Genomic DNA, 13,217 nt, shown 5'->3' with positions numbered 1-13,217 from the left:
GAACCTAAACAACATAAAAGTGGTCATCTTCCCCCAATTTAGGTTAATGGCAAGTGGAAAGCATCAAAATTGTGCATTACCCCTATCTTCTGATAAGATCTGTGGCTTAATTGATGCACTGTTTGGAAAAACATGACAGGTAACTCTGATGGTCTCAGCAGAGTAAAACTCCATTCTGTTGCCTTCGACTGTATGATCTGTCATTTGGTGTTTCCATAGTGCCAGTCACACAGTAGGAATGTCGTCACTGACATATTTATCTGCTTCTGTTGTTAAACATCTACTGTTCAAGAATAATATGCTGATTGTATTGACAGTTACATAGCAAATGCTACCTGTTAAACCAGGCTAAGAATGAGTCAATGCTGCACTGAGACACATTAGTATTTAAGATTTGTCCAGTTGATTGTCTTCAGAGACGTAAAGATAGGTTAAAGACAACAACTTTAGCTACACTGAATTTAAAAAATATTGACAGCTGGAGGAAACACAAAATTACCCTTTGTGTTTCCCCGGTCATGTTTGGGTGAAGGTTTTTAAAAAGTTCAGTTTTCCCCTCCCACATAATAAGATTACATTTCAAATTTGTTCCCCTCTGACTTTTGGTGTTGTAGCGCCGGCATAACGTTTGGAGTGCCAAACACAGAAGAGAAAAAGAAGCATTTTTAAATGCATCACCCACATTAGTACAAGCAGGGTTTGAGAAAAATAACGTTTTCCTGTGTGTTTTCCTGTTTGTTGATTTATTTCTGCCATTTTTTAGAGGGGGAAGTTTGACAGAGTCTGCTCTTTCTCCCTGTCTCTTTTCACCCGTTGTTTCTTAGTTGATAGGGGCATTTTAAAAATCTCTTTTTCAGTTTGTGAAAACATCAACACCACAGTACACAGTACAATTTATGGCTTTATTTTCTATACTGCAAATTCAGCTGTATTGTATTTCGTATTTTCACTCATTTATTCATGACCGTATCAGATGTTGCACTTTGGTGCCAATAAACTGGAATAGCAGCTCACTACCTTTTTCATCTTTCATGTTAGTTGAAGAGTATGGGCGATGTGTGATGCTTTTCCCTCCTCCAGAACCAGTTTTTTACACAAAGGCTGAAAGTGCTGCTGTGTCTTGGTACAACAACAAGCTACGAGTCGATTTACTGCACACAGCACCCTCATTGCAACAGTGTGCATGAACACAGCTTTTACAGAGCGTCATGTGCATCAACCAGGATGGACCAGAACTGTTGTAATACATTTACACTGACTAGCTGATTAAACGTAGATTGATTGAATCAGTTTGTGTGCGGATAAGACCTCTGAATGATTATATAAAATGTACAGCAATTACCACATACTGATTGATGTCTACATGGTATTGCTTCAGACATAGTCACAACTTAACAAATATTCTGATTGTGTTTCCTTGAATGGTCACAGTTTCTATCTTTCACAATATCAATATCATTCACAAAAGCATAAATGAAATTAATTCTTGTTTTTCACTGAGGACATACGTGCTCTGAGACTATATGTGGGTAATGGACCACAGGGTGTTGACATATCACAGCCTGTATACATAAAATGTGTAAGCAGTTTGATTAGTCTAACCTACTTTTCACCATGTTTTTCAAGAATAGGAAAATCAACTATTAACAATTGAAAGCAAGATCCCGATTTGCTATGACTCACAGCAACAGTCTTAGGTTAATATATAGTGCCCTCCTGTGTTAAAATGGTAAAACACACACATGCAGACAGCCACGGTAATGTATGAATTTTGGATGATCAATAACAATTGTGTGATCATGAAAATAAAAATCTTGATTTCGGTCTTGTTATAAATAACAGTGAAAACTGAAAACAGAGATGTAGCCATGTGCTTTCACGGTTTCGATATAATGGCTCCGTGTCAAAACAAGATTCTGGCAATGGCTAAAAAGGAAACGGTTGAAACCACAGCTTATTCCTACCCTTCTACAAAAATCAGACAACTTGTAAAGAAGCTACATAGACAAGTCAGTGCAATCATAATAGTTTTCTATCCACCAAACATTGATATTGCTACTTACTTTATCAAACTAATTCAGATTTATATGTTTTTTTCTTTGAATCAAGGATTACCTGTGTCTGCCCTATGAGTTGTACTGAAGAGTAGGCCGCGAGAAAATAACAGCTGTGTGAGCAAGCAAGTGGGTGATTGGTGCCTATGGGTATTTACACAGAAAAATGTCAGTGCTGTCAAAGTGATTCAGCAGGACTCCTTGGAAGAAACACATTATTGGTAAAAGGTGACAAAGTGGCAAAAGTTAACGTGCAAAAAGTGTTTGATCAAATCAAAGTGAAATTAATGAATTGCAATAACACTGTACTCACCAAAGTAACTTCTCAGGGAACATGTGAGCATGTGTGTCTAGTGCTGTCTGACTTATTTGTACCATTCCCAGATCTCAGCAAATCACTTGTTCAGTATAATATTATAACCGTGGATAGGACTGATGTCCACACCTATGAAATTAAGCCTCAAGGTTGTTATAAACTGGAAGTTATCCTTTAATTATCATCACTTCAGTTATCATCACTTTAAATTTCTATCATACAAAAGTTTTTTAATGTAGTCATACTGTGGCTCAGGTCAGTCATTTACTGTCACTGACAAATTTTCTTACAGATGCAGGAGGCGTGGAAGCCACAAAGTGACACTGAACTGTGAAGGCGGAATATGATTCAGACTTTTTCAGACACAGGAACTGGGTGTGCTTGTACGATAGCTCAATTTATACCAGAACTTCGAAAGACAAGTTAACAAGGAGGAAATCCACGAAACCACAATGGGCAGAATTGAGCCTTGAGCCAAAAACATGGAATGCCTCATTCCCCCTACTGGCTTTTACATGGATATTCAAACAGAAAGTGCTTTAAATTTGTGACTTTTTGTATGTTACATCATACAACAGCTATTAAATAATTCTGCACAATTTTATGTCATCTATATTCGAAGATGATCACAGGTCAGCTCTCTCAGGAAACAGCTTCCCTAATGTATCATATGCATAATAGAGTAACATTAGTTTACTTGTCTGGTTAGGTAGCAAGTAAAAGAGCATACAGCTTGTAATATACTCTGCACCTACAGATGCACGAGTTATACAATATAGTTTGTTTTATATGGTAGAATCTGAGATGTCTTCATTAAGAAGCTCAGTGATAACAAGGCAATATGGGCTAATTTCTTGGGAACAGGGGAATACTGGGGCATTAACATGGTAATTACACAGGTAACAGCCTGGTAATATCTTGGTAATAATAATGAGGTTTAAATTTTGTAGGGTAATAGCAGGTACAAATATTTCAAGGTAATAATAGGACAGATATTACACCATTATTACTATTATTGACAATTTTGTGTTACTATTAGTAGTAGTATTAGTTCTTCTCTTTCTTTTTGATTTTTAATTATGAACCACATTAACCCCATTATTACTCTATAATAAGACTTTACATGGAGTAATATTACCCTGTTATTACCCAACTGACATTTTCTATTTCTGTTCCTATTTTTATTAAGTTTTATTATGTTTTATTAAGCTGTTCTTCGCAGTATTACTCACATGTTTTCACCCTAATGTTGCCTTATTGTGGAAAATAAACCCTAATACTGCTAAAGTATTCTCATTGCTATTCCCAAAATATGAATAGGTTATTAGCAATGTAATTACCACGATATTATTCCTTCGTTACCTGTTGTTCCCAAGATGTTACGCCTTATAACCTTGTTATTACTGAGCTGGAATGTAAAGTGCTGCTGGTTTAAAAATATATTGCCACACATCAAAGTGCTGTGACATCATTTGTATAAATAAATGTAATTAGGAAGTAGTGATAAAACTTTAAACTTTTAAATTTAGACAATATAACTTTTATTATATATATTTTAATATATACTTTTTTTTTTACCACTTCCCATGGTTACATGATGCACAAAAACTTCATAGTTTGATAGTGTATAGAGGGGGGAGAAACTCGCCAGTTATTCTAAAATGACACAGCACAACATTATGATAATCTATTCGTTATACTAGTTAAATTAGCTGACACACTGTTGAATGTAATTTCAGATCAATCAGACTTTTACAATCCGTTGATTCAGCTGTGGCTGGCACATATTCCACTGCTGCTCCACGGCTCCTATTATTTTCCACTTTTTGACACTGCCTGTATTGCTTTGATCCACTCCTTTCTTTCCTCGCATGTAGCAGCTTGGAAGAAGTAATGAACCTCATCTGAGGTGATGATCTCAAAGAGGTTGCCATCAATGTCGTATTTCTTGGCTGAAACCAGGAAAAGATGATAAAAACAAGATAAAAGGGATAACTTGAAGGGAAACTACTGACAGTAAACACCAATTATATTTCCTGGTCATAGTCTGTCACATTGCGAAGTCAACAGGCCATGTACAGTGGCGTGAAAAAGTTTGGGTACCCTGGTCTAAATTTCTGTTACTGTGAATAGTTAAGTGAGTAAAAAATGAACTGATCTCAATAAGGCATTGAGTTAAAGATGAAACATTTCTTTTATATTTTAAGCAAGATTACTTTTTTATTTCTATCTTTTACAGTTTCAAAATAACAAAAAGGGGAAAGGGCCTGAAACGAAGTTCCGGCAACCTGCATGGTCAGTACTGAGTAACACCCCCATTTGGCAAGTATCACAGCTTGTAAATACTGTTTGTAGCCAGCTAAGAGTTTTTAAGTTCTTGTTTGGTTGATTTTCACTCATTCTTCCTTGTGAAAGGCTTCTAATTCTGAGAGATTCTTGGGCCGTCTTGCATGCACTGCTCTTTTGAAGTCTAGTCACAGATTTTCTATGATGTTTAGGTCTGGGGACTGTGAGGGCCCTGGCAAAACCTTCAGCTTGCGCCTCTTGAGGTAATCATTTTTGGATATTGATGTGTATTTAGGATCACTATCCTGCTGTAAAAGCCATCTTCTTTTCATCTTCAGTTTTTTTTACAGATGGTGTGATGTTTGCTCCCAGAATTTGCTGGTATGTAATTGAATCCATTCTTCGCTCTACCAGTGAATTGTTCCCTGTGCCACTGGCTGTAACACAAGCCCAAAGCATGATCAATCCAGGCCCTTGCCTAACAGTTGGACAGGTGTTCTTTTCGTGAAATTCTGCACCCTTTTTTCTCGAAACATACCTTTGCTCATTGCGGCCAAAGAGTTCTATTTTAACTTCATCAGTCCACACGACTTGTCTCAAAAATGCATCAGGGTTGTTTAAATGTCCTTTTACAAACTTCTGATGCTGAATTTTGTGGTGAGGACACGGGAAAGATTTTCTTTTGATGACTCTTCCATGATAGTCATATTTGTGCAGGTGTCGCTGTACAGTAGAACAGTGCACCACCACTCCACATACAGCTAAATCTTCCGGATGTTCTTTTGTAGTCAAACCGGGGTTGTGATTTGCCTTTCTAGCAATCCTACAAACATTTCACTCAGAAGGTTTCCTTGGTTTTCAAGATCTCAACTTGACCTCCACTGTTATTGTTAACTGCTATATCTTAATTTCATTGGGAACTGAAGAAACAGCTACCTAAAAAACACCTTGCTATCTTCTTACAGCCTTCTCCTGCTTTGTGGGCATCAATTATTTTAATTTTCAGAGCGCTACGCAGCTGCTGAGAGGAGCCCACGGCTGCTGATTGTTTGGACAAGGTCTGCAGAGTCAGACTATTTATAAAGCTTTGAAATTTTTCATCATTTGGCCTTACCTAACAATAATTGTGAGGCAAGCCATAGCACTACCAAGCTTATTAAGGTCCAAGACTTTGGTAGAAGTTACCTGAGAGCTTAGCTCTCTTTTGTATGGTGCTCCTTTCCTTTTTTTCACTCTAAAATGGTACGAAACAAAAATAACACACTAATCTTGCTTAAAATGTTGAGAAGAATGTTTCACCTTTAACTTTATGCCTTTTGGAGATCCGTTCATCTTCTATTCACTTAACTATTCACAGTTCCCAGCGCCGACTTTTTCATGCCACTGTATATCCTGTAGCAATGGTCTCACTCACCATCAGGCACGTACTCCACAGCTGTAACCACAGACCCCCGGAGATGGATCGAGCCCAGAGGGTCATCACCCTGACACAAAGAAAGAAAGGAGACAAAAAAGGGAAGTAAGTAGGAGCATGAACACATATGTGAGAAAAGGAAATGCTGCTGAAATTATTCTTTCCTCTCAATAAGTTGTCTAATTTGTTTCAGCGTATACAAGTCATTATATTTACCTTTGTGGGATCATAATAGTGCATGTAAGCAGGGTCATCTCTCAGTATGAATTTGCGTACCTTCCAGTTTTTTCTCCTATGTCCCTGTGATAAAAAAACAGAACAGGCTTAATAACAACAAACAGGCAAATTTGAGGTAGACTTCCTCTTTCAGCGAACATGACAAATTACATACTATAATTGCAATGACAAAAAATAAAAATTGACTGCTGTGTGTTATTTTTATCTGCATGATAATGTATGAATGTGACAGTTAATTTAAAAAGTATGATGATTACATAGTACAATGGCTTCAGCAGATCGCAATTATTATTATTTTTGATACAATTTTTAAGCCTTGCAAATCAATATTGTAAAAGGAGGAAATGCAACAAGAACACTGTGACATTTGGGCCTTTTTTCTGATTCACCTGTTTAAGTAAGCACCCTTGTTTTATGATATTTCCTCTGAATTCTTCCTTCACAAGAACATCTTCATCACTGGAGTAGCCTTCACAGAAGAACCCACTGTCCGCCTGCCAAACAGCCATGCACACATACATAATTTATACTGTATGCACATATATTTTTTCATGATCTGTCCGAAACCAATTAATACTGAAAAGGACAAATACAAATCCATACTTTCCATTTTATAATAAAGATCAAATATTTTGTCAAATACTAAATTTTTGACACTCATCTGAACTTACAAAGTAGTAAAGAGCATTTGTCTGATCTAAGAAGGTTGTTTGGTCTCCTCCCTCAGCTCCGTCTTTTGCCAGGTCATCCGCAGGCTGGAGAAAACCCTCATTCAGGAGCCCTACTGCTAACATATGGGCCTCAGGCCTATTTCTTGCTTTCTCTTTTGAAATCAGCCACTCTATCACTGTTGCACCTGTGCAAAAATAGGGAAGGAGTGAAAAACCGTGAAACTGGTAGAAAAAAAAAAAAACTTCTTCCGCATTTGTAACATCAATAAAACCAAGACGACAGTACCAGTGAAGCAGTGGTTGAAGACTCGATTCTCCTGCTCCAGTTTTAACTCTTTCACTCCATCATCCTGGTCTTTCATCAGTGTGTACAGCTCACTGGGGAAACACAATGTAAACACTGTACACTTGTCTTCACATACTACTACCACTACTATCACCAAGGACAGGCAGTTAACTATTTAGTAAACCCCTGCCACGAACAGTCATCGTCAAAATAACAGCTTAGTAACTGTCAAGCTTCAGATTTTTAGATCCCATGTTTTTAGCATAATACCATGTGTGCAGCCATCAAGTGGATATTTAAGATCCCTTTACAGCCACAGAGTTTTCAACCAAGTCACAGAGTTAACATTAGCCTAACTTGCTAGGTTGCCACAGCTGCTTCTGTCTCCTTCTGTCTGAAATCAAGGACCAATTGTTTGAAACATTACAAATAAATTCGACTGATGCCTCGATTGTCACTGCACACATAGAGTATGTGAAAGAAGGACGACGGGGTTTGGCTATGGTTCAATTCTTAAAATAAAAATAATCCATCTGCAGGCCTTCTCAAATGATTATTTCAACCACCAAGAAGATGTCACAGAACATACGTCAGGTTTATTCTGTCAGGCAGGCGAATGGAGCGTCTTGTGGACTTCCTGGCAAACTTTCTCCCCCCCTGTAGGCAGGTAATGGCTCTCTTGATGTCCTTGACCCAAAACTCTCTCTCCTCCACATGTGAGGCTTGGAAGAAGTGATCCTGCTTCTTGTCAGTGGTAAGCTTGAAAACCAGCTAAATGGTACATCATTAGTCAGTCATGCCGTTTTACATTCTGTTTTCTCTGGAGATTTTCCCTTAGATATGAGGAAAATAAAAAACAAACATTTCCTAATTTGGAAAAATAATTTAATAATTTAATTAGCAGTCTTAAAGTAATCAAATCTTCAAATCCAGTATTTTGATTCTTAAATACTTATTGTAATCCTGAGCTCTTATTACTAGTCCTATATATATACTGCTGTTTTCACAGCTTTATTCTTCAATACTGGTTCTGATTTTTCAACAGGTATACTTGACATTTTCTTACCATCCTCTTGCCAAAATCCTGGCACGGACTGAAAACTGTTGCTCCCTTTAGTGGGATCATTCCTTTTGGAGAACGGTCTGTTTTCTTTTTATAGAATTCCACCCCATCTTCTGACAACACCACCCACACTGCCTTCCAGGAGTTTAGCACTGTACCCTGAGGATCAATGGGATAGGAGACCACAGGCAGCCTTGAGCAGAAGTGCAAAAGTACTGGTTGAGGAAGAAGTTGTTACAAACAGGCATGTTGAACATTGACATTGATTTATGCCTTTTTTAAAATCTCCTACTAAAGCTACTCGCGTCTGTTAGTTTGATATCTTCCTCATCTTCTCCCTAATCTAAATATAAACACCACGAATAGCACTGTACATCACACTTCTTACTTTCAACCCTCTGAGGCAGAGTACATACTGATCACTCAAAAGTACAAATGTTTCACACAAATCAAGAGAGTAAACTTTTTATTCAGATGATATAAGATGAAAAATACCAAATTATTTTTTAGTTTGACATGATTCTCTCTCTTTAAATATCCTGTTTGCTTCATGTTTCCTTTCACACACTAAGTTTGGTGGCATGAAGTGAAAGATCACAAAGGTCACCACAGAGACAAAGGAACTCAAGCAGAGAGCTCTGATCAAGTGGCACAAAAATGCAGAAATGAACCTACAGTTAGGACATCTGGTAATTCATGTGGTGAAGAGGAACCACTGGCTTTAGGAAGCCCTCTCTTGACCAGTTTGAGTTTGTCTTTATAAAAGCCCCAGTTCACTGGGTTTGGGTCTTGAGCAAACTATCATGCCCTGTTCAGCTTGTAGTGTCGCCTGCTTGCTTCATTCCCTCAGCGAACGGAAGCAGGTTGTTTTAACCAGTCTGACTCTTTTTCTGCATGCCATGCTTTTGCAAAAGTATTACATTTAAAGTTAAATAACATATGTTAGAAACAAAGCTTTGCCAAAATATATCTGCCATCAAACACACGCCCTCAAGAATCACAAGAAAGCGTTGTGCAGAACGGCAGCTATGCTCAACAAATCCACCATGCAGGGGATAGATAAAATAATAGGAAGGTGTAGCAGTACAATGTTGGACTATCAGCTTGTGCAGCTTGTGAACAGCTGTATTCGTCATTCTTGTCATTCATGTCCTGCACTGTGTGTAGCAGAATACTGGACCAGTGATCATTTCTTTGAGGAATAGGGAACATGGAAATGTAGCTAATTCTGAAAAGATTCCCATAAAATATCAGTGATGTTTACATCTGTTGTTTAGAGGGGTGCGAATAAAATTGCAAGTAGTTTCAATACTAAAAGTCTCTATGTGCAAAAACCAGAAACATACATGTACACACTGCCGTTTTCTATTCCCAGAGGTATTAACACTTATTGGGCTTTTCCTTATTGTTAACAAATCTAATGAAAAAACCAAACCCCACAATGATTTAGTCCATCCCTCAGTGCTTTCTGACCTCCCTACCCTATTTGTGGCACACATCCACAAACCAGTTTGTTCTTGCTGAAGAAGTTGTATTAAATATCTAGTTTCATTTCTAAAAAGCCTAGGTAATTTCTTAACAGCTGGGGACTGTAGTTTTTCAGCAAACAGTACTTTATTAGAAATAAATAGGGCATTTTTTTAGGGACTATTTTCAGCCACTTGATTGATACACATTTTGGGCTCTAGTAAGTATTTACAGCAGCAGGGCGCCGTACATGGGATTGACTCAAAATAAAGTACAGTGCCCATGTTCACCCTAATGAAGCAATGTGTCACCAAAAGCAAAAGTCTGGCACACTGATGTATCTTTGGACCATAATGGAGGCCTTTGGCACAGAGGAATAAGCTACTGTCCAAGAAAAGTTGAATCGAGGGAAACTGGACGTGGCTGTAGATACTTGAGGACATTCCTTCAATTCCAACAATGTTACTCTTTGCCGGTCCTGTTTGTCCATTACACTGTGTTTGTCATGACTTTTTTTGGATATTTATGTGTGTCTTTCTCTCCCTGTTTAGTTACTGACGTATCAGCTAAATCTAAACCTGCACTGACAGTGAGCGAGTGTTTTTCACAACTGCGGTATTTATCCCTTCTTGGTTTGAAAACTTAAAAGCGGTGCTTTTGTGGTGCCTTCTGCAATTTATTCTTTGACTCACACTTGTTATGGCAACTGCTTCACTTCACTTTTTTCACGTAATACAACAAGACGTATTGAGTGTGTCGCTATAAAGCCAAAACCTCTACGCATCTCTGCTAATTCCAAATTTCTCTACTTTTTGTTGCAGTATCAGTAAAGTTACCAACTTTCATATTATTTCAGCTATACTATTGTATGTGTTAGACTTGACAGGAACAAGTTCAAGCTATACAAATGCAATTTTGGAACTGAATTGTATTTTCTCGTAGTTCTTACCTTTTTCACCAAGTATCCCTCTCTGATCTGTAGTGGCTCCATTACTCTGCTCTTCGCTGCTGTCGCCGGTAAATTTTTGGGTGACTGTCAAAGCTGTTTGTCATCTCATGCACCAACTCTCTCTCTATCTGTCTGTCTCTGCCACTCTGTCAAAAACCACAAACACACATGCACAGAGACTCACAAGCAGGAAGTTGTGCTGCTGGATGTGTGAGAACAGTGACTGGTCAACCAGCTTCCTCCTGTCTGTTGTATTATTAGTTACAGCTGCTGTTTGGCTGATAGCTCGTGCCGTTGAATTAAATAAATAACTGTTAAAGATAAAGAGGCAGCTTGAAAGTTCCGATGAAAATATTTGAACAAGTCGTGAACTTTGCATTGCAGTTACAATAAAATTAATCTGTTCGAGTTTCTCTGCGATTTTAAACAGAGGCGCTTGAATTTGGGGGGAAAAAAAAGAGCAGCACAGACAGAACCAACTTCATGATGATCTTGCAGTAAATGCTCCCCAAATTTAGCCAACTCCAAATCCAAATGAAACTCTGCTGTGCCTCTGATTGAGCAGTTCCCTTTACTGGACTTGCATTTCCTCCATTGAATCTCTATCACATTTCTACTCTATCTTTCTCAGTATAAACAAACTATCCTTACTCTGGTGAGTTCGTATCATCTAAGCACGTTTTCTCTCCTCTGTGATGCTCATCTGTGGTTACGCGGACTTTTATTTCGTATGGTTTACTTTCATGTGTTTGTGCTACAACTTTTACATTTCATCTGATGTTTTGATACTGTTTTGTTTTACTGTTGTGTAAGACGACGAACCTTGAGTGTTTTGAAAGGCACCAGAAATAAACTGTGGTTATGTTATCTTTAATACTGCAGTGTTGCATTAAAAAAAAAAACCCTTGACCAACATACAGTCCAACTCTGCATTTAACTAGAGTCTGACTAACTAAGAGTACATGACTTCACTATGTGTGTAAAGTTTACTCTTTTCCTTATATTTATTGTGGCTGAAGTGTGTTGTAGTCATAGTGAAGTAGACAAGAATGAAGCCCAAAACTTATAAACATAACAAAACACAACACATTAAATATGCCATATAAAACAGTATATATCATCTCTTTATTGATCATAAATATGAAGAGGCTTTCTTAACTGTGCAGTCACACCCCTAACTCCCCTGTCATTCATCATGGTTGCAACAGAATTCACCAGACCTCACTCACCCCTTATCAGAACATGTGTCACAACATGCAGTTTTACAAACTGTAGTCGTTTCGTGGTATGGAAGGAAGTCTTCGTATCTGAGGTGTCAGCTCTCGTCAACATGGTGACACAGCTGTTTGCATCAGTGGAATAACTCAAGATCCAACGGGGAAATTACTGGCAGGGATGAAACACTGGGGGCTGGGTGACAGAATGAAAGGGTGTGGTGAGTTTTTTTTTTTTTTTTTTTGAATTATTGTGACTGAATCACTACCTGTAGTAAAGATTTCTTTGTACTTTTTTACTGTATTTCTCAAATAATTTAAGAGAACATGCTACATAATGTAATACCTAATACATAATACAACAATACTCTTTATACAGACTATACTTTTAGTTCATTTTGATTCTTCTTATTCACCTTTATGAAGCAACTTACATACTTAATGAGTTCAGTTCCAATGGTTTATCTCTGTGATGTTGTAAGTGCACCTCTAGAGGGCCTCTTAAACACATTTAAAGCAAAATAAACTGAATGACATCTGCTAGGCACACTGTACTGCATTCAGGGCCTACACAGGAACTAAAAAGGGAATGAGAAAGAAAACAAATCAGAATAGGCGGGAATGACTAGTCAGAAAAGTGACGATAGAAAAAAAGGGAAAATGCCACATTACACAATAACATGAAAAAAAACTCGTGTGTATCTCTGTTGGTGAAACTACTCTGGAGGGGTCATCTGTATCAAATCCGTATTCTTAAAATCTATCAATAACTAACATTTGTGTCCAGTAATTTTCCTAATCGAGAAAGGGTTTACACTAGCTGCCTCATTTCAATTAACCATTTTTCTTTTTTTTTTGTATGAAGACCATACTATGAAAAGTCACCTTCTGATGATGATCTCAGTCATTTTATAGCCATGGATCATGGGAATATTCGCTGTGGCATTTATCAAGAAGGACACTGGGACCTTGTCTGTCCGTCTGTCTTGAATCATGCTTTCCTCTTGCCCATGCTATGAATAAACATAAAGGAGGCTGGTGTTTATGAGTTTATTGATGAATCTTGGGGCGGTGAGTTTCATTAACTGCCAGCATAAGAGTCATCTCTCTGAGCCATGATTGAAATGGGGCTCTTGGAATGGAATGTTAATTTCTCTGAGAAAACAAAGACAGAAGCAAAGAGGACACTACAGAAAATTTGTAGTCTCTTGTTCTAATCGAGACCAGTCATCAAGGACGGCTTCGGAAAAAAACGATACG

The 13,217-nt window shown here is 37.8% G+C and overlaps 1 protein-coding gene across 3 annotated transcripts; it reads right to left on the bottom strand.

Annotated features, from left to right (window-relative positions):
• Window positions 1–606: 606 nt before the first annotated feature.
• plek (pleckstrin) lies at window positions 607–11,409 on the bottom strand. 3 transcript variants are annotated; one of them, XM_040139870.1, is made up of 10 exons: window positions 11,395–11,409; window positions 10,744–10,889; window positions 8,331–8,486; window positions 7,854–8,035; window positions 7,265–7,356; window positions 6,979–7,163; window positions 6,697–6,801; window positions 6,287–6,370; window positions 6,071–6,140; window positions 608–4,322 (listed from the first exon to the last, which is right to left on the bottom strand). In XM_040139870.1, exons 2-10 carry the CDS (start codon window positions 10,783–10,785, stop codon window positions 4,183–4,185), a joined length of 1,056 nt encoding a protein of 351 aa, XP_039995804.1. In that variant the 5' UTR covers window positions 10,786–10,889; window positions 11,395–11,409; the 3' UTR covers window positions 608–4,182. The 3 variants fall into 3 exon arrangements, with proteins under 3 accessions (XP_039995805.1, XP_039995804.1, XP_039995803.1); XM_040139871.1 differs by lacking the exon at window positions 11,395–11,409 and having other exon boundaries at window positions 607–4,322; window positions 8,331–8,520; window positions 10,744–11,241; XM_040139869.1 differs by lacking the exon at window positions 11,395–11,409 and having other exon boundaries at window positions 10,744–11,241.
• Window positions 11,410–13,217: the final 1,808 nt, after the last annotated feature.

Source organism: Xiphias gladius, chromosome 11 (assembly GCF_016859285.1).
Source record: "Xiphias gladius isolate SHS-SW01 ecotype Sanya breed wild chromosome 11, ASM1685928v1, whole genome shotgun sequence".
In the NCBI taxonomy this organism is placed as follows: Eukaryota; Metazoa; Chordata; class Actinopteri; order Istiophoriformes; family Xiphiidae; genus Xiphias; species Xiphias gladius.
The sequence above is the reverse complement of the archived record's forward strand: the minus strand, read 5'-3'. Positions and strand labels throughout refer to the sequence as shown.